Below are 27,788 nucleotides of genomic sequence, written 5' to 3'. Positions count from 1 at the left end.
TATCCCAGGTAGGGAGAAAAACAAAACATTATGGCTGGTACTCACATCAGAGGAAGATCAAAGCAACCAAAAGCTCAAGAAGGTCACAAAGACCAGAGATGGCAAGGGTTGGTGTCAAGACTGACTAGGGCAAATTGGAGAATGAGACAAATAAACAAGCAGGTCTAGGTATGTGTGATTCCAAGGCAACAACTTTGAGAAGTCTGCCTTGCCTTTTTCACAAAAGAACCAGACTAGAGATAGGTAGACTGTAGGAGTGATGATCTGAATTAACCATTCGTCTTGTACCTCCTTAATCAAGGTTCTTAACTGAGTTTTCTCTCCAAGGATCTGAAGCAAGTATGCATGTAGCAGATGTTTGAAAAAATACTTTAGTTGAATGTTTAAATAGCTAAGGACCATTCAGGGGAAGTCTGCCTTCATTTCAACGATCTTTACTAGACTAGAAAACCTTTATTGATAGGAAGAGAGGCAAAGCCCAAAAACCTAGATGAAACTATTAATACAATCATATAATTCATATAATCCTTACCTACCCAGTGAGGTTGGTAAGAGGCACACATGCATGTGCAATCCAGATGTACCATCCCCGCCCACACTGTATCAACTCTTAAAAAGTTCTGGGTTTACATCACAAATATAGACCACTCTGTTCTTTCCACCTGGACCATACAAAAACGTTTAAAAGCACTTCCTCAAGAGTCAGGCAGAACTGAGTTCAAGTCCCCACTCTATATTGCTCAAAATAACCAATGTCTAGGGTTGTGAGAATGAAATGAAATCTTGTACGAAAAGCACTTCACTAGGAAGGATATAATTCCCAAGAGGGTACATTTTGTGCGCTGCTGTGCCTCCAGAGTCCAGAATAGGACCTGGCTCCTAGTGAAACTCTTCATCCTGTCCTCTGCAGGGGCAGGGGGTGGGAGACAGCACCTCCCAACTCACCCAGAATGCCTCTGGCTCTCACTTGCCTGGACGTGCATGCCCATTTTTTGCCTCCTTGGGGACTGCAGAAGTCGTGCCTCCCGGTCTGACGTAACTTAATAAACCCCGGCCATCCCAAAATGCCTTTCACCCGCACTGTCAGCTCACTTCAGGGCTCAGGGCCAGTCCCTCGGCTGCTTCTTACCTCCGACAGGCAGCCTCCCACCACTCGGGCTCCTCCATCCCGGACTTTAACACCGGTGTGTGGAGAAGGGCACACAACCCTCAACTCCCCCGCCCCTCAGACTGACAGACGACGGCGCTGGGGGCCATGAGGGAGAGGTCCGGGGGCAGACCCTGGCACTCCTCTCGCCACGTGGCTGCAGCAGGTGGAAGCCCAGTCCGCGCTGCAGACTTGCGTGGGCAGAGTCAAGACAGAAACACAACCTCCCGCCCAGGAGGTGAGGACTGGAAGTAGACGCGGTGGGCGGCTTCCTCCCCAGACCACTTACCTGGCCCCGGGAAGAACGCTAGCCAGGCCTGGATGCACCGCGAGACTCCGCCCGGGAACCTCCCCTCCGGAACCTCCCCTCGCCCCGCCTCCCCGCCTCTCCTTTCCGACCAATCACAAGCCGGGAGGCCCGCCGGCCACGTGGGCGAGTTGTCACTATTCCGGAGTCTCTACTAGCCAGCAGCCGCCGCCAGCCGCTCTAGCCTCCGGCCTGCGCAGGGGGCGGGTACCTTGGCGCGCTTGCGCACTTCGGGGAAAGCCGAGCAAGAACCCGCCGCGTTCTGTTGCTCCGCTTCGCCGTGCGTGCGAGGGACGTCGGGGGCGGTGCCACAGCAGTTGCCCCTGGTAACGGGGTGTGGAAGGAGGAGGAGGAGGAGGAGGAGGGGGACTCGGCGGGAGGATGGTGAGTGTGGGGGCCTGCGCCCCTCCAGAGCCGGTCGGTCACCTCCGGCCTCGTCCCCAGGCCCAGGGCGGGGCACTGCGCTTATGGCCAAGTTGGGAATGGGATGGTGCTCAGCTTGCTGTCTGGGTTCTAGACTGGTTTCAGGGGGCGGCGGAGAGCCCCAGGGGTGTGGGCCCTGGAGGGAGACCTGGGCCTGAGGAGGAAGGCGGGGCTTGCCACGGGTCTGAAGCTAGGGGAAGGGGCTGGAGGGTGCGTGGATGTCCCGGTTGGGAGCCGGGGCTCCATCATTACTCTGGGGACTGGGATGAGGGCGGATCCGAGGAGCTGCGAAGAGCAGCCTCCGCACTCAGGCTTAGATCTTCCCAGGGAATCGGCCTCCTCACGCCGCAAGAAAGTGGGGTCCGCCGGGGCCGGGTCAGAAGCAGGGAGCACAGGGCCAGTGCTACTGCGTTTGAGGTTGTCCTAGCGGTACCCTGGGAGATCGTGGATTAGCGCTCCTGTTCCCGGCGTTGCGCGGGGCGTCTCAGGGGAGGAGTGTAAGTCCCGGGGCGCTGAAGAGGTGCCGCTGGGAAGATACGCCTGGCGGATCTTACGCTGCCTCGGCGTGTGTGTGTGGCGGGCGTGCTTCTGCATCCTGAGCTGTGTATTGATGGAGGCAAATCGGCTGCCCGCGCCCTGGTAGAACCTGTTGCAACCTTCTTTTGCGTATGACCCTGCCGGAGCCAAAAGGTCTTCGTCTCAGCTTGGGGCCTCCAAACTAAAAAGAATGGGAAATCAAAACGAGAGAGTGGGCGGTCCTTTTCTCCGTTACCCCAATGAAATCTTTCCGAAACTAAATTATGATATGTGACAAATTTGGCCATTGACACTCTGTTCCTTGTTGATTTCGATGAAGTTAATTGGAGGGTGTTAAGGTGAAATTGAGTAGTTTTAGAGCAAGCAAAGAAAAATTGATTTTGAAGCATTTAGAACAGCTTGGTTGTCTTTCCAGCGGTAAAGAGTCAACACTCAAACTTAGAGTCACTTTCCTACCCCACCCCCAGTCTCTTTGACTTTTAGAAATGTTAAACCACTTCTATTTATTTAGAGGTAAGAAAAAAGCTAGATGTCCACAGGGAAAAAATATGTACCTTTCGTCAGATTATCCAATGAGTAAATTTTGATAGGACAAAAATCTCAATTGACTTTACATTGTCAGATGCTAAAGAAGTAGAATTATTTGACCTGAAGTTGCCAATCACATTTCACACTTGCTGCACTGCAGTTTTTTTAACCTCGGGCTAAACAGATTTTTACATTTTCTTTTTATTAATCGTTTATACATGAGCTGTCCATTTAAAGGCTAAGTTTTTCTCAACAAATGAATATAAACATAAATATTTACACACAAAATAACTAGAATTGAAATGAAAAAGGCATGCCAACCTATTAGAGAATGAGATGTAATCATAAATGAGAAATGTATGAGAGTAGCCTAACTTTTCCCAGTTTGTTTATCAATTAAGTGGACTGTGTAATTTCATGATTGTTTAACTTATAATTACAGGCCACATTAAATTAAGCACTGCTAATGTTTCCAGGTGCAAACTGACACTGTATACAACACATTGACAGTGTATACAACACTGTTGTATACAACTGTTCTGTTCAGTGATCAAGACAGATTTTGTTTTTATTTTTTCCTAAAATGAACAATTAGAAATTAGGACATTATTCTGAATTCTTTATCCGGTTTCCAAAATGCATTTTTTTCCTATCTCCAAAAGTGCGAGTTATTCTTAGAACTGAAAGTGGAACATGGAATTTAAACGGTCAGTGGTATGATTAAGTGTGTCACACCTCGTATCCCATAGGCCCCCATGGTAACTGTACAACTGAACAGTAAGTCCCAGGTTGTTAGTTTTGGGGTTGTGTTTTATTTTAAACCTTCAGTTATGACTAATACATACTTTTTTTTAAAAAATTGGAGAGTACTGCAACAAAAACCCATTGGGGTTTCTCTGAACATTTAGGGTCAGCCATTTTACCCCTGCCTTATGATTCTAAGTCTTTGGTGAAATACTAAGGTGGCAGTAATTTTAGGGCATAGCTAATTATTGTTATTTAATAGATGACTCCTTCATTCAGGAATTACTTATGGACTAGTTTCTACATGCATGAACCTAGTAGTATTTATCAAGCATATTCAGCATTTGAAGACAGTTCCCAAGATTGTTTTCTGGTCAGAAATGGTCAGTGAAAAGTAAACAAAAAAGACAAAAAACACAACTGTTTTGAGGGCCTACTGTGCGCCATGCTTTACACACATTACCTTGTTAATCTTCCTAACATTTTTTTTCTTTTTAAAAAAATATGTTTTTATTTATTTTAGAGAGAGAGGAAGGGAGAGGGAGAGAGAAAAACATCAATTGGTTGCCTCCCACATGCACCCCAACCAAGATCAAACCCAAAACCTGGGTATGTGACCTGACTAGGGATCGAACCAGCAACCTTTTGGTGCACAGGATGATGCTCAACCAACTGAGCCCCACCAGCCAGGGCCCTGACAGTTTTCTTGAGATTTGTTAAGTATTGTTCCCATTTTCTAGATCTAGCTGTGCCTGGAGTTAGTTAACATATAGGGAAGTTGAATACAAATCTATGAAACTATAAGGCTTGTAATGTTCTTTTCATTAGGACTCTGGTGTAGTCAGAACCCACATTCTTTCTGAGGAGATGCCCATATTTTGTTCCTCAAGAAAGATGGTATTTATGTAGTCGAGAGATGAGGAGAAAGAAGACAAAGTTTGGGTGAAGTTTTCCCTATTAAGGCCATCAGAATTCCTGGAAATTAATAAGGTCTTACTGGGAAACACCAGCTTTTTTGTTAGATTAAAGAGGTAAAAATAAATTGAAGTCAGTTCTATTTAAGCTAGCTATGAGGAGTGCATGTACTTGGCAGTTGGCTTACTAATTTGAATATTTAAATTTTAGCTGCTTCTCACAGCCACATACATTTTCCATACACCAACACACTCGTCTTTCCCCCTCTGCTACACTGGTTTCTTTGAATGACCTAGTTTGTATCATTTTAGGTCAGTGCGCCATGCCTCTGCCAGTAGTTGAGTTTAAGCTGATTTTGAGGCAAGTAAAATGTAACACATCTATTCATGATTTGCCTGTAGAAAAGTGTTCAAACATTTTGTGGCTAAGTCAGAACACTTTTGTCCGCCAGGGTGCACCTAACTTGTATATGTGTGTGGTAATAACAATCTATAGTTAACTAAAGTTGTTTCTTAAATTGCCTTTATTTAATGGCATAGGAGTACAAATTCTACCTAGAGATCATGTCTATTTTGCTCACTATTGTACTCGGGTACATTATGGGTATTTAATGATGAATGAATGAATATTTTGACCAAAAATCCACACCTTAAAAATCCATTCCTTCATATTTATACTACAAAACCTAGCTCCATAAAATTAACTTCTAATGTCTGCCTTCCTTAATTTGACATTTAAAATAAAGTATGGACATATATGGATAGAAGCATAGAATAGACTTATTCTGCTCTCTTTCCTCCAGCCTCTTAAATCAGCTTACTTTGTACCTTTGAGGCAGAACCCTAATATCTATAAATATCCTCTTCCCTATTTAGCAAACCCTAGTAATCCTGTGATCCCTTGTCCTCAGTAGTTGGGTTAATATGATATGATGCTGTACTGTATTTGCATTTGTCTCGCCTAGACCGTGTTTGAGGTGCCTTTTATTATTTTGCTGGTAGAAAATATTAGCTCAACTTTCCATTCTCTGTAATTTCACTTAAAGGTAAAGCATGTGAAGTCATTGTTTCCCAATGAGGAAATTTACCCATTAGAAATGTAGAAGCCTTGTTTTTTATACCATTAGGTTAATAAAGTTTAGCTATAGTTAGAATGGTTTCTTTCTCATCTGTGCTTTGCTTCTCTCTGTTTAAGATGAATAGAAATTATATTTTTCTTTTAATTACTGAATTTCAAATAGAATGAGTATGTAAAAAGTCTCAGCCTGCAGAATGCAGTATTTTTATGTACTAATTTTTCAAAAGAAGAGACACATGAGGAAAAACCTAAAACATTCATTTTGAACCTTGAAAATAATTTATAGAAAACAGACCTTCTTTTACAATTTCTACACTAGTAAATACTGCATGAGAAGAACTGTACCTGTACTGTTGTTTAATGTAGTAATGGGATAAATTCCAGTTGTTTTAGAATTTTATTGAAAAGATAATGGGGACACCTAACCAGGAACCCAGGAGTAGTACAATGTGTTTTCCCTGTTCTTAGCTTTTTTATACCACCAGTCCCCTGAGGATCTCAGAATTCTAATTTTAACTGTTCTGAAAGGTGGTATTATAAATGAGTGATTGCAGTGTGGCTACCAGAAGCCAGGGAGACTTCTCATAAATATACTTTCAAAAAGGAATGGTGTGAAAGTATTCAAGGCCAGAAGAGATGAAAACAGAAGAAATGTCATGCCTATCTTTTTTTGTTAGTTTCAGATCTATTCAGCCTTTCTTTCCCAAATCTTTTGGTATAGAATTTGTCTTTCTGTCTTTAACCATACCTTCCATTTTATTGCGGGAAAATTTTGAGGCATAGAGAGGTTAATGTGGTCCTTAGCAAGTCAGTGCAAATCCAGTACTAGAAATGGTAAACAAAGAGTCTCTGAGGAGAAAGGAATTCTCAATAATTATGCATATTTGCATATCATTGTCCAAAGAGTTGTTGAGATTTATTTCACAGAATTATTATTTGATCAGAGTGAACAGACTGGTTTGAATTATTACCTGACACAATGCATATAAAAAATATAACCATTTTACATAATTCTAATACTCAGTTTGAAGGAGTTTCTGCTTGAGCTGGGAGATTAGATTAAATGCCCTTTAAAATTTGGGATTCTTTGATTCTTGTAACCATGCCTCATTGGAACAAGACTGTCAGGTACAGGGCAGAACAAGTAACTATCTCATAAGATTTTTCTTATGTTCTTAGATAAAAAGCAACATGATTTACTTCCAGCCCATAAAAATAATAATAATAAAAACAAGAAACAGGAATATTAGGTTACTAGTCAAAAATATCATGTTGAATCAAAACTACCCTGTTTTATCAAATTCTTCATCTGAAAAACATAGATAATCCATACTGTGCACCTATCCTGTAAGGGTCTTGTGAAAGTTAGATGATGGTAGAGTATTTTGCATGATGAAGTCCTTTTTTTTTCTTTCAAATTTTATTTATTGTTTTTTTAGAGAAAGAGAGGAAGGGAGAGATTCTTGTATATGCCCTGACTGATTTGTTGTTCCACTTATTTATACATTCATTGGTTCATTCTTGTATGTGTCCCAACCAGGGATCAAACTAGCAACCTTCACATATCGGGAGGATGCTCTAAACAACTGAGCTACCAGGCCAGGGCTGAATGACGAAGTATTAAAGGTGAACTGAAATAGATCAAGTCTTAAACAGAGAGAGAGCCTAGATACAATTTTATACAACTTTTTTTGTATTTCTTTGTATAGCACCTTTAAATCTTTCATTAACTTGGGTGGATAATTCTATTTAATTCAACAACTATTATCTAGTATCTATCTAGTAAGTTCCAGGCATTTGGGAAACAGAAGCTACAGTCCTTACCTGCAAGAAACTTCACTCTAGTAGAGGAGAAAAATACAAAAGTCAATTACCTATCATCTGATATGATGAGTGCTATACTCAAAGTTTATATAAAGGGCTTTAGGAACACGAGTTGGGTAGTAGCTCAGACTCCCAGGAGGTTTGATGTGACTGCTAAGCTGGATTAATAGGAGGAGCAGGAATAAGCCCCGCTATGTATTACACTGCAGAATTTACTAACCTAATTCTGCCAAAACTTAGAAGGGGAAAGCAAGTGAAATAAATGACGTTAAAATAGAAAAGAATAATAATTAAGCTCTCCACAACCAAGAACTTTTTTCAAAGAGAAGAAGATACTCTGATGTTCAGTAATATGAAAGTCAGTGCCCCCAAGTAATCTTTTTTATGGTTGTTCTAGGGCTTACTCTCAATTTTGCGTAAATTGAAAAGTGCACCAGACCAGGAGGTAAGACTCCTTCTCCTGGGCTTGGATAATGCTGGCAAGACTACCCTTCTGAAGCAGCTTGCATCTGAAGACATCAGTCACATCACACCCACACAGGTGAGCACTGCATTGGTCCCAGCTGCTTGTGGGACACATGGAAGATGATAATACGATAATAGCAGCATGAAAGACAAAATGCAAAATACCGTTTTGTCCACTTCTAAGTTTTGTTACTGAGAAAAGTCTATACTGTATGAAAATAATCTTATGATTTCAAAAATATATCAAGGGATTCCATTCACATGAGATACTTAGAGTAGTCAAATACGTAGAGGCAGAAAATAGAATAATGGTGACCAGAGGCTAAAGAGAGAGGAGGAATTGGGAATTACTGTTTAATGGGCACAGAGTCAGTGTTGCAAGATGAAGAAAGTTCTGTGGACAGATAGTGGTGATGGTTGTACAACAGTGCGAATGTACTTAATGCCATTGAACTGTACACTTAAAAATGGTTAAAATGGTATATTTTGTTTTATGTATATTTTTTAACTTCTAAATAAATAATCCAAATAAATATATGTATATACATATGTCAAGACACAATCAATTCCCTCAGATCTAAGTGATACCTTTTTTATTTTTTTATTTTTTTTTATTTTTTATTTTTAAATATATCTTTATTGATTTCAGAGAGAGGAAGGGAGAGGGAGAGAGAGAGATAGAAGCATCAATGATGAGACAGTCATTGATTGGCTGCCCCCGACTGGGGATGGAGCCCGCAACCTGGGCATGTGCCCTGACCGGGAATCAAACCCCGATCGCCTGGATCCTAGGTCGGTGCTCAGCTGCTGAGCCACACCCAGCCGGGCTAAGTGATACCTTTTTTAAAGTAGCTTTCTCTTCTCTGATTATGAAATTAATTCATGTAGAAAATACAGAGAAAGTATAAAGAGAACCGAGTACTCTGAGAAAAGCCACTGTTAATATTTTAGTGTATGTTTTTCAGACTTGATAAATACAAATATATATCAATTTTTAAAATAAAAAAATAGCCCAGCCTGCGTGGCTCAGCAGTTGAGCTTCAACTCAGGATCCAGGAGATCGAGGTTCAATTCCCGGTCAGGGCACATGCCTGGGTTGTGGGCTCGATCCCCAGTGGGGGGCATGCAGGAGGCAGCCAATCAGTGACTCTCATCAGTGATGTTTCTATCTCTCTCTCCCTCTCCCTTCCTCTCTCTGAAATCAATAAAGATTTTTTTTTTAAGAACAAAATAATAAAATAATAATTACCTATATTTTTAATCCAGCCTCATGAGCCCTCCTCTTTCCCAAGGCTGAACAAGCAGACACAAAGTATAGGCAGTGGTGGTGCTCACTGTATGGAAACTGAAAGCCAAGTCCCGGTTGGAAGAACTCTAGTCCACCTTCTTAGGCCTCCTTTACTGTTGGAAATTCTGAGAAAGCTTGACCTTGGCCAAGCCTTTGGGTTTCCTAATTAGGGACAGCCCTTTGGTCTTAGTCACTTTAAAGTGTTTGAGCTTTAGAGGTGTTAGCAAAACCAGGGTTATTTAGAATTTTCTGTCACCATACTGTGCTAAGAACTTCGCGTCAGGTTTGAGTATCTGTGCTAGTGTATGTAGTTCACAGCCTGTGAGTTTGACTAATTCAAAACACTTTGTAGAAAAGTCATTTCAACTGCTACCAAATGAGCAATTTTACAGCTTCTGAACAAATTTAATGTATAGCCTAAGGAGGAGCATATTATAGTAGTCTAGCCTAGAAGGGCTGAAAACACACATTAATGTATGAGGATTTCTGCCAGAAAAGGGGCTAAATTTTGTGTGTGTGTTTTCTTTAAAAACAAACTTTTATTGTGTTTTTGTTTTATATTAGAAAAAGTAATAGATGCTCATTATAGTAAACTTAGAAAGCATATATAAGTAAAATTGAGAAACTAAAAATTACCTATAATGTCCATTCATACATAACCACTGTTAACTCTCAGTGATATATGCATTCAATTTTTCTTCTATGTATATATATGATGAGTATATTTAATATAAATTTAAAAGCCTTATAGAGAATATACTGCTTTGTATAATCTTTTTCACTTAACAATGTATGTTGAACATCTTTCTTTTAAATATATTTTTATTGATTTCAGAGAGAGAAAGGGAGAGAGAGAGATAGAAACATCAATGATGAGAGAGTCATTGATCGGCTGCCTCCTGCATGCCCCCGACGGGGGATCAAGCCCACAACCCGGGCATGTGCCCTGACCAGGAGTCGAACCGTGATCTCCTGGATCCTAGTTCAATGCTCAACCACTGAGCCACGCCCGACCAGGCAAACATCTTTCTATGTTGTTATAAATACTAATGCAATACACATCCCTAAATGTTTATACCCACTCATTATTTCCTTAGAATAATTTCTTAGTAGATTTATTTGGTCTGATGACTTAATAGAATTTTAAGGTAGTTGATACATATAGTTGTATTCCAGGATTTACTCTTATTTATTCCCTGCTTCATTTTAGAAGGATTTGATGTTACAAGATTTGACATTTAATATTGTAGTTATGTATAGAATTTTTAAGCTCACAAAAATGGTTTTGTCAATGAGTCAGAATGAAGCAGCCTTTTACAATAAGCCTAAGCCACTTCCCTTTAGAGTTCTTAAACTTCTAATTTATTCAGTCATTGGCATTTTAGAGGAGCCGCAGTCAGTATCCTCCCCAGTTACTCTCTAGTGACTATTTATCCTCAGGGGAAATTGAGTGGCAGTGTTCCTGTACTGCTGCACTGTGTGTTGCTTTCTACGCCAGGCAGTATTGTAGGCAAGCTGCCAGATGAGGCAAATGTTTATGGAGGCATCCCCAGATGCACTTAACTCCAGTTATTCTGGATAAAATGTCACTTCTGTGGTAGCATGCTGTTGATTGGATTTTTCAGATCCTGATTTCACTATATCATTTTTGCAAGAAGAATTTTTTTTTATATTCTTGCTCATGAAATGCCTTCTCTCCGAACCCCGAAGTTCTTGTTAATTTGTTTCTCTGCACACTGACTCCCAGCTCACAATTCTGCCTGCCTCTGATTTGCTCACCTTCCCCAAGGTTCCACCTTGAGTAACTTTTCTGAAAATGAATACTTTATTCTCAGGTTCACTAGAGATACCTAATAAAGAACAGCTTCAAATGCCTGTCTGTTTGTTTGTTTGTTTGTTTGTTTTCATCGCCGCCTTGTAATGGAGGGCTCCACTTTAGAGCCTGAACATGTTGTTCCCGCAGGCCTACCTTCCTCACTGGGCTCAGACTCCTTATTCACCAGCCTCCCCAACAGTGTGCTGAGTTCAGCTCCTTCCTTTCCCTGAGTAATCCATATGAGGAAATTTCTTTAATTTTGAACTGCTTCTAAAGAATTCAATCCTCCAGATTGTAGCTTTTACCTCTTTTTAAATGTAGCATTTGTCTGTTCTGTTGAGTTTTCAGAGATTTTTTTGTTAGTTACATATAATGTCCTGTTAAATTTTAGCATCCTGAGGACTCATCAGAGGAGTGGTCTGTATTATCAGAGCTATTCCCATACCAAGTTGTCCTCCCCAGTTGTGTGTGCGTGTACTCATTCTAGAAAGGGCATCATGTTAGCCGTGACATGAATAACACTGACTCCCAACCTGAATAAAGTAAGCATGTATAAATACATCCCTTTCTTACCTATCATAGCAAACTGTTTTCAGTATTACCAATGTCACATCTGGCAGAGTACCTCAGAACTAGTAAATAACATAGCTGTCCAATGTAACTGTCAGAATTATGATCTCAGAGCTTAATAAAACTTGATGGTTTTGCCTTTCTGTGTTCCAGGGTTTTAACATTAAAAGTGTACAATCACAAGGTTTTAAACTGAATGTATGGGACATTGGTGGACAGAGGAAAATCAGACCATACTGGAGGAATTATTTTGAAAACACTGATATTCTGGTAAGTACGCCTTCTGATGCATTAATTCATAGTCTTTTCTGCTGGGTTAGGAACATTAACACTGTAACGCTCTTTCTTGCCAATAATTCCATTGCCATAACATTAATCACTATGGGTTTAGGGCTAGCAGAAGGCTCCGTATTGTGAGGGACAAACATCTTTGTATAACTTGCATAAGATGTTTTGCTGTCACTCAGTAACAATGTTGTACCCACACCCACCTTGGCAAATAAAGTAATTATTTATTACCATAGTAATTTGAATAGTAGAAGGGAAATCAGAAGATTGTGCCACTAACTCTGTCACCCCAAGGATATCAACAAATCAGTTGTACCCCAAACTGAGCAATCAAGATAGTGAGAGTCCTAGAAACAATGATGTATAAAGAATAGTTGAAAGACCTGAGATGCCCTTCCTGGAAAAGAAAACACTTGGAACTGTCTTCAATTGCTTTAAGAACTATCTTAAGTCAGAGAGATTAGCCTCATTATGAATATTTCTAAAGGACTGGACAAGGAGCAGTTTGGCAAGTATTAGGTGGTAGAGTTTAACTCAGAATAAGGAAGTCTCGGAAACTTTCTGGTCTACAGGTCAGGGTAATTTTAAATCATAAGCTTTAACACCTTGAGGGTAGACTGCAAGGTAGTTAGTTGTAATCTGACCCTGGATTCCACACTTCTCATTTGCTTAGAGTACCTAGGAATTAACAAACAATCCAGCAAAAAGGAGTTTAGAGCAACCCTACGGGAGCTTTTACATTTTGCCAGTACCAGACAGTATTTTGGATTCAGTGTCAACATTCCATTATTTTCCAGTGCCGTTTGAGATTAAACAACTCTTTGGGAGCAGCTGAGTCCCCAGGGTTAGTGTCTAAGGCCTGGTGACTCTTAGCCCTGTCTTCCAGTTTGGCAGCAGCTTGGAGTGGCAGTGGTTGATGAGTTATATTAGTTTGTTTGTATTTAATAGTTTTCCATTGTTGGTTAAAAAGACCTATTACACTAGACTCTGCAGCTGTATTGAGTCTTGACACATTTAGTTGCCCGGTTTAACACTTTTCAATTATCTCTAGAGTGCCATAATAAATTCTTGCTTTAGAGCAGGTGTCGACAAACTGATCCAGCCTGCCTCCTGTTATTCTGTAGCCTGTGAGCTAAGAATGGTTTTTATATTTTTAAATGGCTGAAAAAAATCAAAAGAAGAATAAGATTTCCTCACATGAAAATGAAGGGAAATTCAGATTTCAGTGACTATAAATAAAGTTCTGCTGTAACACAGCCATGGCCGCTTGTTTGCACACAGGGTAGGCAAATGTAGGTTTACAGCTGGTAGTGCTTGAAACACAGTCTCTTCTTGTGTTATTATTCTTAATTATTTTTTTTATTTATATTACAACTGTAAACCTACATTTGCCTACCCTGTATTTTCTTTGGTTGCTTTCACACTATGACAGCAAAGTTCAGTGGTTGTGAAAGAGATTGTGTGGGCCACAAAAACCGAAAATATTTGCTACCTGACCCCTTACAGAAAAAGATTTCTTTAGATCATTAAATGGTTCCCTAGGGATTTGAAAGAGTCAGGGAAACTCCTAAAAGTGCCAAAGTTATTCTCAGGGAAGATAACACTGAGAACATCTGACTTCAGCTTTATTAATTTCGGGGAAGTGACTAAGAAATAAAACCTGAAGTTCGATAGAAAGGAGGCAATAGGCTGTCTTCTGTTTCTTTTAGGGCAGGAAATAACAGCCTTTTGATAAAAATACATCATTTTTTTTTCAAGGTATATTCATATTATTACTAAACTCCATTTACTTATTATCAGTTTTGTGTTTAAATGCAACATAATTTAAACAAAGTAACTCTGTCATCATTTCCATATCCAAAGTGTAGGCCATCAAGTGATATCTCAAACAACTGTCTCGTGTGTGTTATTTCCGTAACGGCACTCACACCTGAGTATCGATACTTCTCAGCACACATAACTGAAAACAAGTTATCCAGAAACCTTCTGTATTAGTTTTCAACTTCCTTTTAGACTTTTGCTCGAGCTATCAATAAAAAGCCACGCATTTTAGTGCCACCTCTTCTCGCCTCTGCCTACCCCTCTGGTGGAGAAATACTTAGGAGCAATAAAATGGCCAAAAGGTGGCAGCAAGAGGGAGGAGGACCAGCAGCAGGAGGAGAAACAAAGAGCCCTCCATTCGCTGGGCAGCCGTGGGGATCGCCCAGAGTGGGCTGAGCTTCCATCAGGCAAACAAACAAACAAACAAAAAGACCTCTTTCTCTAGGTCTTCCTCCCACAACCAGATAACAATTGCAGAGCAGTTGCCAAGGGAGATGTGAATGGGCTTTGCTTAAAGCATCATTCTGAGTGCCACGGATAATTTTGTTTTAGAATAGATTTATGAAACTTGAGTTTTGAGGCTTTATAATGTTTTAAGATCAGTCAGAAGCACTGTACATGTTTAACTTTATCTGATACTTTCTGAGTATTTTTATGGATTATTAATGTACTTTTAATTTAAAAACATTTTTATGACTAGATTAACAACTATATTACTAAAAAAAAAAAAAAAAAAAGACGAGGCTATCATTATCTTTATCTATTGACCAGGAGAAAACAGATACTGCACAGCACTGGGGTGGGGAGCAACCAAGAGACGCGTATACCACTGCAGAAAAACAGATGGCGTATCACCAGACTGGCTGGTGCTTACGCCTTTTTCACCGGGCCCATAATAAATGGGGCGATTGTTTTCTAGACTTCTTCCTGGAATTACTGTGTAGTAATCGTCACATTTTATGAAATTTACGCTAAATGGTAGGAAGAATATATGTATCGTTTAGGAAAACGCTCCTTTTGAATCTTTTAATGGAAGCAATAAATAGCAAGTAATTATAAGTAAAAGTTAAAACTTTCTTCTCATTGAGCTTAAGCCTCTGGATTCTCTTGTATCATCTCTCTCGTCATTTAAACTCTTCCCGTTCCTTCTTACCCTCTCGTGACTGTTTTTCATTACATCAAACCTCTGTCTGTGTTTTCAACCTTGTCTCAGCCTCCTCTTTTCTACCCTCAACTCGTTACTCAGAGCCTTTGCTCCCAGGCACATTTTTTCCTGCTTTGTAATTCCTTTCTTGCCCCGTGACCTGCACACAGCCTTCAGGAAGCCCTGGAAGCCCAAAACACCCTCCCAGTGATCACCTGACTCTCCCCCCCTTACATCTTCTTGGACTATTGCCTGAGTGACGAAAATCCTAATCCACTGTAGACTCCCGAGAAATTCTGATTAGGTCTTTTATACTGAAGTTCACGCTCCCAGTACATTCCTTCTCTCTATATCTATGTTTACTCTCCATCTGCAACTTTAAAAATGGGAGGCTCACTGGTGGACAGCACTGGACTTCTGGGTATCAGTGGTGTGCAGAGCCCATTAATACAGATATTGATGTTGAGTCAGGAGTAATATTAATGACAGCGATAATAAGGCCGCAAAAAAAAAATACTGAGACCAAACACATCCATCCTTTTTCCTTTATGATTCTCCATGAAAGAAACACAGGTAGAAACATAGGGCATTCTTCAGCCAAAAAGCTGAACTTGGTTCCTGGTATATTTAGCACTAGTGATTCTAAATGAGAGTACGTTAAACTAAGGAATTATAATTGTTTTCTTTCTGAAGAGAGCAAGTCTTCAGGTAGCACAGAATTTGACCTGCGTACAGAAATGCCTACGTGCATATCAGTTTATGTAATTTAAGGCATGTAAAGGTGAGAGTTGTTTTTGTTGTTTTTAAATGAATACAGCAAGTCCTCGAGTAATGTCATTTTGTTCAACATTGTTTCATTATAACATGGATGAGGAGCCCTAGGAACTTAACTCTTGTTTATGTCAGTTAGCCTAAGGTAAAATTGGTTTTGTTATGTGTAGTTTCACTTAAAGTTGCAGAACCTGTTGATGACATTAAGTGAGGACTTACTGTATGCTCTTTTAAAAGACTGTTGTCATAGTACCATTAGTTTAATAACAGTTCTAAATTCTTTAAAGGAAGTTAGAAAATTTGGTAATTTTTAAGATTAGTAACTGGGAAAACATTTAATATGTCATTTAATTTGTTAAATGGACTACAAAATTATATCTGATTTTCTTTTTAAATTTTCATTTGAAGAATTAAAAGAGAACTTTCATAGGAAATTAAAATAATATATTTGGGTTCTGTAACTATAGGTGATTTTATTTTTTTGGGTCTTTTCTTAGTTTATTATTGTTATAGTATGTTACTTATGCAATAAATAAAATTCAGTGATGGGAGAGAAAGTTTAAGGTTTGTAATTTATGATGAATCTCAAGACTTCTCTTACTCTGGCAGAGGCTGTGCCCTTGCTATTTGCCTCTAAGCTCTCAGCAGCCTGTGAAGGTAGGAATGGGATGGAGATCACTGGGTCTCCTGCGTCAGTACATGAAGTCAACTTATAGTTAACACTGCAAACGGTACTTTCAGAGTGATGACCAAAGACTAGGATTTGTAGATGTCTCAAAACAGCATCCCTTCCAGACCATTTGGGATGCAGTGAGGCAGAGTGCCCAAGAGCAACTCTGGATTTACTGGCAGGTAGGCTTGAGTTGGAATCCCAGTTTTGTCAAGTACCTGATAGAACTTGAGCAAGTTACTTAACCTTTTTGGGCTTGTGTTTATGTATAAAATGGGAAAGTAATGCAGTCTACCTCACAGAGCCGTAGCAAGGATTAATATGGGGAATCTAGCAAAAATGTTTAGTCAGTGCCCAGTAAATGTGGCTCTTTTCATCCTGCTTGGCTCTACTGACTTTGTATTTTGCAGCTTTGCTGGAGGTGTTTTGGGGGCATCCCCCATTTAATTAACTTGTTATTAATTTGTTAATTTTGCACCCATAGAGGAGGTCATAGTTACCAGCTCAGTGTCTGTGTGCTGTGCTAATATGGAATTGGCTGGCAGGATCGCCCGCTCCTTCCATAAAGGTGCCCTTTCCCACCTCTGCTTGTTGAAGTAACCGTCTTCTGCTTTACAGATATATGTAATCGACAGTGCAGACAGAAAAAGATTTGAAGAGACGGGTCAGGTAAATAATTCTCCTGTTGAGCTATTTCCCAAATAACTGGGTGTTCATTAATCTGTCTTGTAAATGTATGAGAGTGAGAGAGAGATTTTCTTTGTTTAACCTTTGCAGTTTAAACAAGGCAGTCATTCTGGCAAACAGGCAAAAATACAAGTTGCCTAAAAAGAAATTAGTTCAGAATCCTTTAAACAATTTTTTTGATTAAAGCCTTTCAGTTTGAATCAAATTGAATAAACAAGTTATAAGCAAATGGAACTTACCACCATGCCCAAAAGCTCTTCATGCTTCTTCCCGTTCTACATAGAAATGAACCCAGAGCAACAATTCACTTATTATTTCTATGTACATTTTCAATATCAACTTAATTGACCCAAGGGTAACTTTAACACATTCAAAGGGATGGGAAGAAATGTGTAAGCCAAGAAGACTAAAATGCTCTTGTTTCCAAGCCAAGAGATAGGTATACTTTGAACCCAAATATGGCTTCAAATGCAGAGTACATGTCAACATGATTGCACAGTGCAATTTGTGTACACAGTTTTAAATAGAGAAGCGGTGGGCATAGATCATTTTTTGAGTACACTGATAAGAAGCAAAGAGTAGAGTGGGCCTCTTTGGAGAAGCACAATTACATTTTATCGCAGAGTCCTTGGCTTGTGTCCTAAACTACCACAGGTGGCCTTCCAAAGGTAGCAGTCCCCACGTTTATGTTCCTTCTTCCTGGAAATTAGTTTGAGAACTTGTTTCCAGACTCTTAGAGATAATCCTTCTATACCTTGATCATCACTGGATCATCGCTCATGTGAACTAATGCTAAACATGAGTTTGAAGGTGAAGGGTGTCATGTAATGATCTGCCTCTTGAACCATTGATCAGTTGCTTCCTGTGCACTCCCCACTGGGGATCAAGCCCGCAACCCAGGCATGTGCCCTGACCAGGAATTGAACCATGATCTCCTGGATCATAGGTCGGTGTTCAACTGCTGAGCCACGCTTGGCTAAGTTTTAAATTTCTAATCACAACTTATGTTCTCCCTTAAACAGTGTTTCTCAAAGTATGATCTATGAATCCCTATAGCAGAACTACTATAGGAGAGCTAATTAAAAATGCAAATTCCTGTGCCCTCTCTCAAACTTCCCAAAGTCAGCATCTCTAGAGTAGGCCCAGCAATCTCCCAGGGACTTCTTCCACAGGCTCAAGCTTGTGAGCCACTGCCCTTGAAAGTTGCTAGTTGATCAGCTTAACTGTTTGTTTTTTTTCTAACTAGAAGTGAATGGTTAAATATCGTAGCTTTCATCCTTCCCTCCCCATCCGTTCTCAAAATGATCCAGGAACTAGCTGAATTACTGGAGGAAGAAAAGCTAAGTTGTGTTCCAGTGCTCATCTTTGCTAATAAGCAGGATTTGCTCACGGCAGCCCCTGCCTCTGAAATTGCAGAAGGACTGAACCTGCACACCATCCGTGACCGAGTCTGGCAGATCCAGTCTTGCTCAGCTCTCACAGGAGAGGGCATTCAGGTGAGATTACCAGAAGTCTTGGTCACTTGGCAACATGACAGCCAACCAAGGTAGTCTGTCTCATTTGTTGAGCTGATCTAGATAGGAAAGATATGAAACAAATAGCCTTTGATTGGCAGATGAACAATCCAGGATGTGAAGGGCATGGAGAGTTTAGGTCTTTTTGCTTAGCAACCAATGTGATACCATGAACTGTTCTAGGAAAGACAAACCACCCCACACAAGCAGCAAACTATCCCATTAGGTAGGAGGTCAGAACAGAAGACTTAGAGGATCCTTTCTAACTGTAGGATTCTTTGATGATTGGGTTGGGGTTTTTGTGTTGTGTCCCATATTGTGGACACTAAATACATGTACTCCCGAGGTAGCAGAGCCATCGACAATTATGCACATTAGTTATCCTATAGAAGTGTTTTGTTTTTTTCTGTTGGCTGTCTCTACTGCCTTCAGAGTTGTTTCCACTGTCTGTTTCCTGGGAGGCTTCTGCAGACAGAGGGCCTATACTGAGGAACTATATACCAGAGAGCAGGCTCCCCTTCATTTGATACTAATTTGGGGCAGAAAACAGTTGTATCCAAGACAACTGAGAGGCTATATCCTCAAAGAATGATAAACAGGTTCAGCTCTGACGCTTCCTGCCAAGCAGACGCAAACCAGGTGACACTTGGAGTCAGCGCTCTAGGACCACTTCTTTATTCCAAAGCCCTAGCATGCTCCACATGCCTCATTTTAAACATCTGGTGGACCTGCTGGGGAAGCGACACCATGCTGTGAGAGTTGGACAGTACTGCTCTGGGCTGCTGTGGAGGATTAACAACTAAAGAAATGGTGTCTTCCCTCGTTGCCATATGGCATGTGTCTCTAATGGCATGACCAGTTTGCTCTTCTCTGAACTTGGTGTGTTGAGTACGAGCCTGCAATTTGCTTCTCAATCGCTGTTCTGCAGCCTCTTTCCATTTCCTTTCTAATACTCTCCTTCCCTCTCTCCGAAGACATTTGACATTGATTTGTCTTAAAACTGCCTGACTGCTTTTATTTCAAGAAAATAGTCACGTCCTAGAATTATCTCATTTGTTCCATCTGTTTGCTGCTTGATTTTTTTCTTTTTGTTACACAAACAACCAGGGCTTGTCTCTCTGATTGGCTTTTAGATCCAAGAGCAGACCAGTCAGCACAAGACAAGCACTCCTTCCTCTACAGCCCTCAATACCCCCACCCTCTGAAGCTCTCTTGCAAGTGTGTGTGTGCAGGCTCTAAAATAGCCAGAGATGACCTCAGCCACCTCCCCCAAATGGATGCTTGAGCTCTGTGGGGCTCTCTGTGAGGTTTCGGTTTAGGGAGTCTTATTTATTTCCTTCCTTCCTTCCTAAACTCTGGTTATAAAAGTAATGTATTCTCATTGGTTTTTGGTTTTTGTTTTAATATATCTTTATTGATTTCAAAGAGAGGAAGGGAGAGAGAGAGAGAGAGAGAGAGAAACATCAATGATGAGAGTTGTCATTGATCAGCTGCCTCCAGCACACCCCCAACTGGGGGTTGAACCTACAACCTGGGCATGTACCCTGACCGGGAATTGCACCACTGTCTCCTGGATCCTAGGTCAATCCCCTGGATCCTAGGTCGATGCTCAATCGCTGAGCCATGCCTGGCTGGGCTGTATTCTCTTTGTTAATCATATAAAAGTATATAAAATTTCAAACTGTAAAGTTCTTTGCTTCCCCCTAATCCCACTTGACAAAGGAACTATCATTAATAGCTTTATTCTTCTTAAGTCTCCTCTAGAAAATTATAATGACATATGTGATTATAGATCTCTTAAGTTTCGAATTAACTGCATTTTTCAGCTTAATTTAGGCAGGTCCAACAAGTATACTACAACCCAGGATGTTTTCAAATAGGTAAACTCGAATCATTTTATTTAGCTTCTCACTTTTTAAAGAAAATCAAATTTTGCCTAAGGTATTTTCCTCGACTGTGCATAAGATGGCCTTCATGAGGCCTAAGGTGATTTGGGTATGGATGAAGCCTTCTTGTGTTTGTAGAAAGCACTTCAGCAAGAGAACTCTGCCTGTCTAAATGGTTTAGAACACAAATATAGAGAGGAGAGAACATCTCGAGGTTGGGGGCTCTAAAGGCGGGACTAAAGAAAATAAACACATTTTGTGTGCCTCCTTCTAAGAAAGTGGGAAACTGCAGCTCTGTAATCTTTGTTCACTTGGCCAGAGTGTTGAAAGGAAGGAAAAGCAAAGCTGGAATTAACAGTGAGGTCCTTGTTTCTTCGGCTAGCCTTAAGCAGGGACTAGAGTTTATCTAAAATCAGTATTTTTCAGTAGAGGCATTCAAGTCAAGGGGACTTCTTCATCTGAGCCTGGAGGTTGGGAGGGAGCTCCAGTCATTGTCTTCCCAGCCCCCACCCTGCCACACCCCAGCCTGCCAGGGGAGGTTACAAGGAGAGAGCTCTTGGTTCCTAGCTGTGTAGTCACCATAGAAGTGGAGTTCCCTTTAAGTCACAGGATCTTTAGACCAAAAAAAGAAGCACTCAGCTATTAGACAGTTACAGAGTGGGGAGGGCTTTAAAAGCAATCAGTTTAAATCAAGTGAGACAACCATGTATGTTTGGATTTTGTTAAAGTTCTTAGATCTGGGACCTTCAGCAACCAGATTCACAGGAAATTATAGCAAGAGAAATCTAACAAAGAACTGTGAGTGGGGAAAAAAGAGATTTTACATGGAGGAGAAATAGTTTGAAGGTCACTTAATTAGTTTAGTAGATAGTACCATGGTGTATAGAATTGGGTAGTTAAGACTGGGATTTCAAGGTTAATGAGATTATATCATGGTTAATAGAATGATATAAATTTAGAGAATTTAACCATTATTTGAAATGAGTTATTTAATAAAAATGTTAATTAAGAGGGGAATCTGCCATCTATTGTCCTTTAATGGTAGCCTTTGGGGACTACAGAAAGGCCGTGGAGTTCTCTGTGCAAGTATTTCATTGTGAGGCTCTGACTGACCGTGCCCCTCCCTCAGGTAATGCCTGCGGCCTAAGCTCTTTCCCACTCAGCCAGTGTCTTGGTTTTTACTTTAAAAAGAGTAACTTAGTAAGAATTGTTTTCCTGCATTGCCTAGTTCACATTCAGGCCTTTAATGATTATTATTAATTAAGGTTTTAAGTATTCCTAAAAATGAAAGACTTCACTAGAAAAATATCCATAAGATCACTTTCAGGCACCGATACTGTATAATAATTACTAAAATTCCCTAAATTCTTTTTTTTTTTTTTTTTTTTTAATCCTCACCAGAGGATATTTTTTCTATTGCTTTTTCAGAGAGAGTGGAAGGGAGAAAGAGAGAGAAAGAGATATCGATGTGAGGATGTGAGAGAGACACATCGATTGGTTGTCTCCCGCACAGTTCCCAGACCAGAACCAGGGATCGAGCCTGCAACCAAGGTACATGCCCTTGGTGGGAATCGAACCCGGGCCCTTCAGTCTGCAGGCCTACGCTCTAACCCACGGAGCCAAACTGGCCAGGGCACATTCCTCATCCTCCCTCTCCACCCTCCCCTCCCGCTGCCCCGTGAGAGCTGGTCAATAATGGACGGAGCTATGAAAATGATCAGACATTAAATGGGTCAGATAACATCTGGCACCACCACTCTAATGACCCTGAAAGAAAAAATGTACAAAGGTTAAAAAAAAAAAAGACTTGGATTTTCTGTTACAGTTTCAGGTGTTTAGAGACAGTGCCTCTCTTTATATTGTGCTTGTGTGTATGTGTTTAATCAGAATGTTTGAGAGACCCATCTTATGCTGATAAATAACACCCTCAAGTGAGTGAGTTGAGGGAACAGCCAAAGATCCGGTAGACAGCGAGCTACACCTTCTGGACTCATCCATCGGGCAGGTGTATCACTTCCCCTTAGCTGAGTAGCTTAAACACATGATTTAAGGTTATGGAAGTTAGTGATTCCTGGGATGGGTTTCAGATTCTTGTTCTACCTGATGTTCTGAAGACAAATATGTGCCGTCTTTACAAGGACAGGCAATCCCATATGTTATTCAACAGCCCCTGTTCTGGGTGTGGAAATTGACTTCTAAGGGCTTCAAGGGAGTTCAGAACAGGTCTTTCCTTGCCTGATTGATGGTGACCAGGAGGCCAGCCCATCGTGTAATTAAAGCAGGCTTTCATGGGAAACTGTCAAGAGCAGAGCATAGGTAAAGGGCACTAGAAGCTGAAGGAGAACATCAATCTTGGAAACCCTGCCCTGCTGAGAGGCCCAGAGTCCAGAGGAGCAATCAGAAGAGACCCAGTTATGTCACATAGATGAAGGCAGAAAAAAGAGAAACTGAACAATGTCTGGCAGGGAAAACCTGCAGCCCCTTAGCCAGACTGCCTTACAGACATGGAGGCTGTCTCCCTCTGTGCCCTGGGGCTGGGCCAGGGTTGCTAGGGCCTCTTCTAGTGTCTAACAGCTAGCCCTGGGACTCTCTTCTTTTCCCGTGGTGTCTAGGAAATGGTGAACAAAGGATCTGGCTTAGAGCTGGAGAAAGGTAGAGAAATCAACCTCTCTTCCACTTACAGATCTGAATTTGAACCCCAGACCACAGCTGTCCTTTGCTGTTGTAGTGTCAGGTGTTTGAACACATTTTCTCTCTAAAATATCATGAGTGTGTGTATATGTGTTTAATTAAAATTGTACTGGAATAGAATTTCCTTTCAGTATAGAGAATCAGCAGTATCAACCTGGTCTCTAGCCTTAGTCGCCACAGAGACCTGCCTACACCAGTAGCTTTGAACTAGCAGAAAGTCCTCGCGGGTATTCCTCTCCATGCCCCACTTCATGCTCACCTTTTCTTTTCACATCTCTCCCACATTCCCTGCCTTCTTTCTCTAAACAGGAGCAATGGTCCAGCTCGTAGTCTCACCTACCTAGAAAGGACCACTAGCAGCCGGAGCCATGGTGTGTGAGCTCTGCATCAGAGTGTGCCTTGCAGGTGAACACTACACACTTGCTAGCCCAGCTTCTTGTTTTGTTCCTTTTTCCTTGGTCTAGGGGACTTTTCCCTTAATATACCAACAGAATTTCGGTATTTTTAAATATGACATTTACCACTTCTTTCTAGGCCTGGCATCAGTTATTTTTGACTCCAAGTGTACATGGAATTGCTTATCTGCAAGTCAGACCTCAGGTTTATTTTTGAATTTTCAAACCTCTCTATAGACTAAGAAAGCAAGCTCGGGACATGCGATTTTGCTACCTTGCTGGTGCAGTGCCCTTTGTCACTAGAAAAAATATTAACAGCAAGCAATATTTTATGTATGCTGCATCCAGCTGCTCCTTGACCCTGGGGGCCAGGTGCCACAATGGGATAGGCTGCATTGCTCAGCGAGGGCTGGAGCTCCTCGTCTTAAAGCAATTACTGATATGACGTGTAGTCCTCCTGGTGTTGAAAACCAGGCCCACCCAACCATGGCTGTCACTACTTCCTTCCAACCATCAAGCAGTGATGGACGCATTGTACAGTGATCAAATGAAAAGGAGCAGTGCAGTCAGAGTCCACTCTCCATAGAAAGGGGCATCATGCCTTTAATCCTGGACCGCTGAGAGGATTTCCACCCCTATGGTTAGGGGCAGCCTTATATTTTTCCCAGTGGTCCTGTTAGGGGGTAATATCATGACATGGCAAAATTTATTTCCTCTTCACGAGGCCAAAGCTCAGTATTTGAGGTTCAGTGTCTCTCTTTAGTCTCTATTATTGAATTAAAGCTAATCAATTTAAATTCAGTTTCAGCAAGGTTGGCCGGGGGAGGTGTGGAGGAAGAAAGGGGAGGACTACTCATGCCATAATATTGTCATCCCCATGACGAAGATCAGATGTGCAGAAATTTGGTCAAACCAGTTTTTAACAATAAAGGTTCAACCATTAAACAAACTTATGAGTTCATTTCCTTCTTTGGAGGCAGAGCAGTAACCTACTTCAAGTAAATGATCACTTTTTCTCAGTCGTCTGTTTTAAAAAAACAAAGCCTTGCCAAACTAAGGCAAGAGTGATGTGGAGCACTAATTTAAACCCAAGAAGCAGAAGGTTCCGCCTCTTGCTATGATGTTGTCTCTAAATGTAGAGTTCCCACTGGAGGTGGTGGTCTTGGTGGAGCATTAATATGCTAGGATGTGCAGCAAAGTAAATATGCAGCTTCCACACTTACAGATACCTGGCAGCCCAGGAATCTTGAGAGTTGAGTGGCCAAAAACAGCCTTTGGCACCTTCAGAGCTGCAGCCAAGATATGCAGGAACTTGGCCTGGGGCCACCCCAGTCTCATGCCCCTATAGTCAGTTGGGAGTCCTAAGGAAGAAATAACTGGAATTGTTCTTTCCCAACTTCAGGGTGTTTCCCAGCTTCACTCTAAGCTTGAGGCAGAGCTCCTCCCTCCAGCACTTGTCCACATTCACTGAGAAATGGTAAATGGTTGAAGAATATGGGTGCTGGAGCTAGACTGCCTGGGTTCACAGCCTGCCTGTGCCACACACTAGTCTGTGCTCCCGTTTCTTCCTTCGTAATGTGGAAATTAACGTACCTACTTCACAGGGTTGTTCAAGGATTAATTAAGAAGATATAAATTAAGTATCTACTGTAGGCCAGACACCATGCTAGGTTCTATAAACACAACCTCAAGCCAATCTGACATGGACCCTCCCTTCAGGGATATGGGACAACACTATTATCTTTCCTTTTCTGTGGGCAGCTTGGCACAGCTTGTCCCTGATTTGATTGGAGAGGTATTATCCCCATTACTATTGGCTCCCCGACAGCCCCTCACCTCCAGCTCGTGTTCTCCTCTAGGTAATAGCAGGAAGGGTACAACTCCCCCACCCTCCGACCCTTCAGATCAGGGCAGAGCTGCCACAGGGCTTGGCCCCTGTTCAATCTCCCTGTGATTCCCACACTCCAGGTTGCTGGAGGCAGCTGCCCAGGCTCAGGGGCCAGCAGGACAGCTGGTGGGTACTGACCTCTGAGCGCCCTCTGTCGGCAGGGCCGCGGCTGGGAGGGCTTTGCGGCTACTGGCCCTCAGACATCTGGAGGACTTGGCGCCTCAGCAGGGCTCCCCCATTTAAATCCCCTCTGCCTCCATAACAGATAACAAGGAGAAAGCTGCCCCCACCCTCCACATTCTGCTTCGGGGTTCCTGCAGCTGAGTAAATATTTTTTCTATCTCTTTGACTGTATTCATGGTTAGTTACATATAATAAAAAGAACCAAACCCCCTGTAATCAGTCATAAAACAAGGGGGGGAAACCGTATTCATATAGTGCGGGAATACTGTTGATTTCTCTGAGAAGATGAGTTGGTGAAATATTGCGAGTCTCTAGAGGAGAAAATAGCAAGGCACCTTTGACAGTATTTGTGCGGGTTCCTGAAGAGGGAAAGTGCCACCTAAGTGCTGAGCTGCTCGGCTTTGAAGGCAAAAAGAGGATGCTTATCTTACTCATCCCTCTTTTATTTGTAAAAATCTTTTCTGTCTCCTGGCAGGTGATCATTTTTTTTCCTGGAAACCAATTAGCTACTAAAATTAAACATGCTTCTCTTTAAATTAATCCTTTTCATAAAATGGTCTTAAAATTGGCCTCAGCTTTTCAAATCAGTAGCTGACCCAGTTGTAATTGGAGATGTATTTGGAGGCCACCTCTCTCCCACCTCGGCGTTCCACCTCCCTTGTCCCCACTGCTGCCAGGTGCTGTCCACCTCCGGGCCACGGCCAGCCTCATCTTGGCAAATGCCTTAAGGTCTGCTCCAGACCAGCCATCAGATTATCTGATTCTCCTGGCCAAGTGTTCCGATGGCAACTGGCAGAGTTTTAATCGCTGTAAATTCAGGTTATGGTCAGATTAACCAGGAGATAGGGTGCCTGCTGGTTGTTTTGCAAGTGATGTATTGTTTATGGTGTCAGCTGATATTTATTACTGTAAGCTGGCTCAGCTGTTCAGGTTCAACCACTAGCTCCGTGGTCCCAGAAAATGCAGGGCTCTTCATGTCATGTATGCCCCGAGATGGGCAAATGTGACGGGGACCTCAACAAGCATGTTATAGATGCAGGGGAAAGGGATTTGTGCAGGATCCTTCTTTGATTTTTTTTCTGAGCTTCCAAAGGAACTCTGCACACCTCTGAAGGTCAGAAAAACTCTAGGGAAAGGGAGAGTTTTCAGGGGTGGCTCCAAAGGGGGGTTGAAAAGGAGGTCATCTCTAGCAGGCCTGGCATCCAGGAGAAATCATGCCACCTGCCAGGTGGCTGTAGGCATTGTGTGGTTTTTTACCTCTGTCCCTCTCCAGCCTTCTAAGAAAGGACACTTTCAAGGTCACTGTGCCTTTAAGGGAACCTTCTCCCCGGTCCCTCTGCTTGGTAGTGCTTAAAGCTACAAGAATCAGGCCAGGCCCTTCTAAACCTCTCTGTAGTGCGGCAGGAAGAGAAATAAATGCACATTGCCTTAGTGTGTGTCTAGTAACACACACTGCAGTTGGTTTGTTTTTCCAAAAAGAAATTTAATTTAACCCAAGTGTACACTGCCACACTGTAAACACACCGGGGCACCAGGAGGGTGGCTTATTGAATTTAATGCCCTAGCAAAGGTCAGCTTTTAGAAAAAGCCAAAAATGGCTGGAATCTTTCCTGATAGCTCCTCAATCAGGCCTTGGATCCAGGCAGATGTGTTTATTTTTTCAGAGGGAGTTCCTGAGGACCCATCTCAAGTTCAGACACTGGGCACTCCCCCTCCCATCTCCCTCCTGTGCTCTCAGAAGCCTCCCTCCTCCTCCCCAGGAGGTCACTATCCCTGGTCACCCAGGTGGGCCCCTAGGGCAAGGAAACTCCCTGGAGCTAGTGGTTGGGGAGGGTGGACTCCCGACCCCCACCCCCCAGTCTTCTGGGCTTGAGTGTATAGTGCCTTTCTTATAACTAACGCTGCCTTTCTCTGCCCATTTCCCTCAAAGGACGGCATGAACTGGGTCTGCAAAAATGTCATTGCAAAGAAGAAATAAAATCTAGACGAATGGAGATGCAGGAACTTCGGGAGCTGAATTCTGTCCTGAAAAACACTAATTTGCTGCTTTCTGACCAAATGTTTTTCCATCTGTGTACAGCTACAGCTGTTTGAAGAGAGGGAACAACACAGTTTAAAAAGAATCCCCATTCCAGCAGTAGATTTAACTGATCTCTGAGGTTCAGTATCATTTTTCAAATAAAGGAATTATATTATTTCCTCTGCATAA

General features: G+C 41.8%; 2 protein-coding genes across 4 annotated transcripts in view; one reads left to right on the top strand and one right to left on the bottom strand.

The window, feature by feature from the left end:
* The window catches only part of SFXN2 (sideroflexin 2), an 18,770-nt gene extending 17,255 nt beyond the window's left edge, over positions 1-1,515 (bottom strand). The window contains exon 1 of one of the 3 annotated variants that reach the window (XM_081158702.1): positions 1,437-1,515. The gene's annotated coding sequence lies outside the window, so the exon portion shown is untranslated. Of the gene's footprint in view, positions 1-1,129; positions 1,240-1,436 lie in introns of those variants that run through there. The other 2 variants (XM_081158705.1, XM_081158704.1) reach the window with 2 other exon arrangements.
* Positions 1,495-27,788, top strand: ARL3 (ARF like GTPase 3). Its single transcript, XM_081158706.1, has 6 exons — positions 1,495-1,838; positions 7,900-8,043; positions 11,795-11,911; positions 16,954-17,004; positions 18,333-18,518; positions 27,510-27,788. The coding sequence occupies exons 1-6, from the start codon at positions 1,836-1,838 to the stop codon at positions 27,555-27,557; spliced, it is 549 nt and encodes a 182-aa protein (XP_081014832.1). The 5' UTR covers positions 1,495-1,835; the 3' UTR covers positions 27,558-27,788.

This window comes from Miniopterus schreibersii, assembly GCF_964146895.1.
Source record: "Miniopterus schreibersii genome assembly, chromosome: 14".
NCBI lineage: Eukaryota > Metazoa > Chordata > Mammalia > Chiroptera > Miniopteridae > Miniopterus > Miniopterus schreibersii.
Note: the sequence above shows the minus strand (reverse complement) of the source record. Positions and strands in the feature narration are given on the sequence as shown.

Excerpts from the sequence above, each read along its gene's own strand:
- ARL3 (XM_081158706.1), top strand. Across the intron at positions 17,005-18,332 it reads GATTTGAAGAGACGGGTCAG|GAACTAGCTGAATTACTGGA; the intron begins GTAAATAATTCT and ends AAAATGATCCAG. Across the intron at positions 18,519-27,509 it reads TCACAGGAGAGGGCATTCAG|GACGGCATGAACTGGGTCTG; the intron begins GTGAGATTACCA and ends TTTCCCTCAAAG.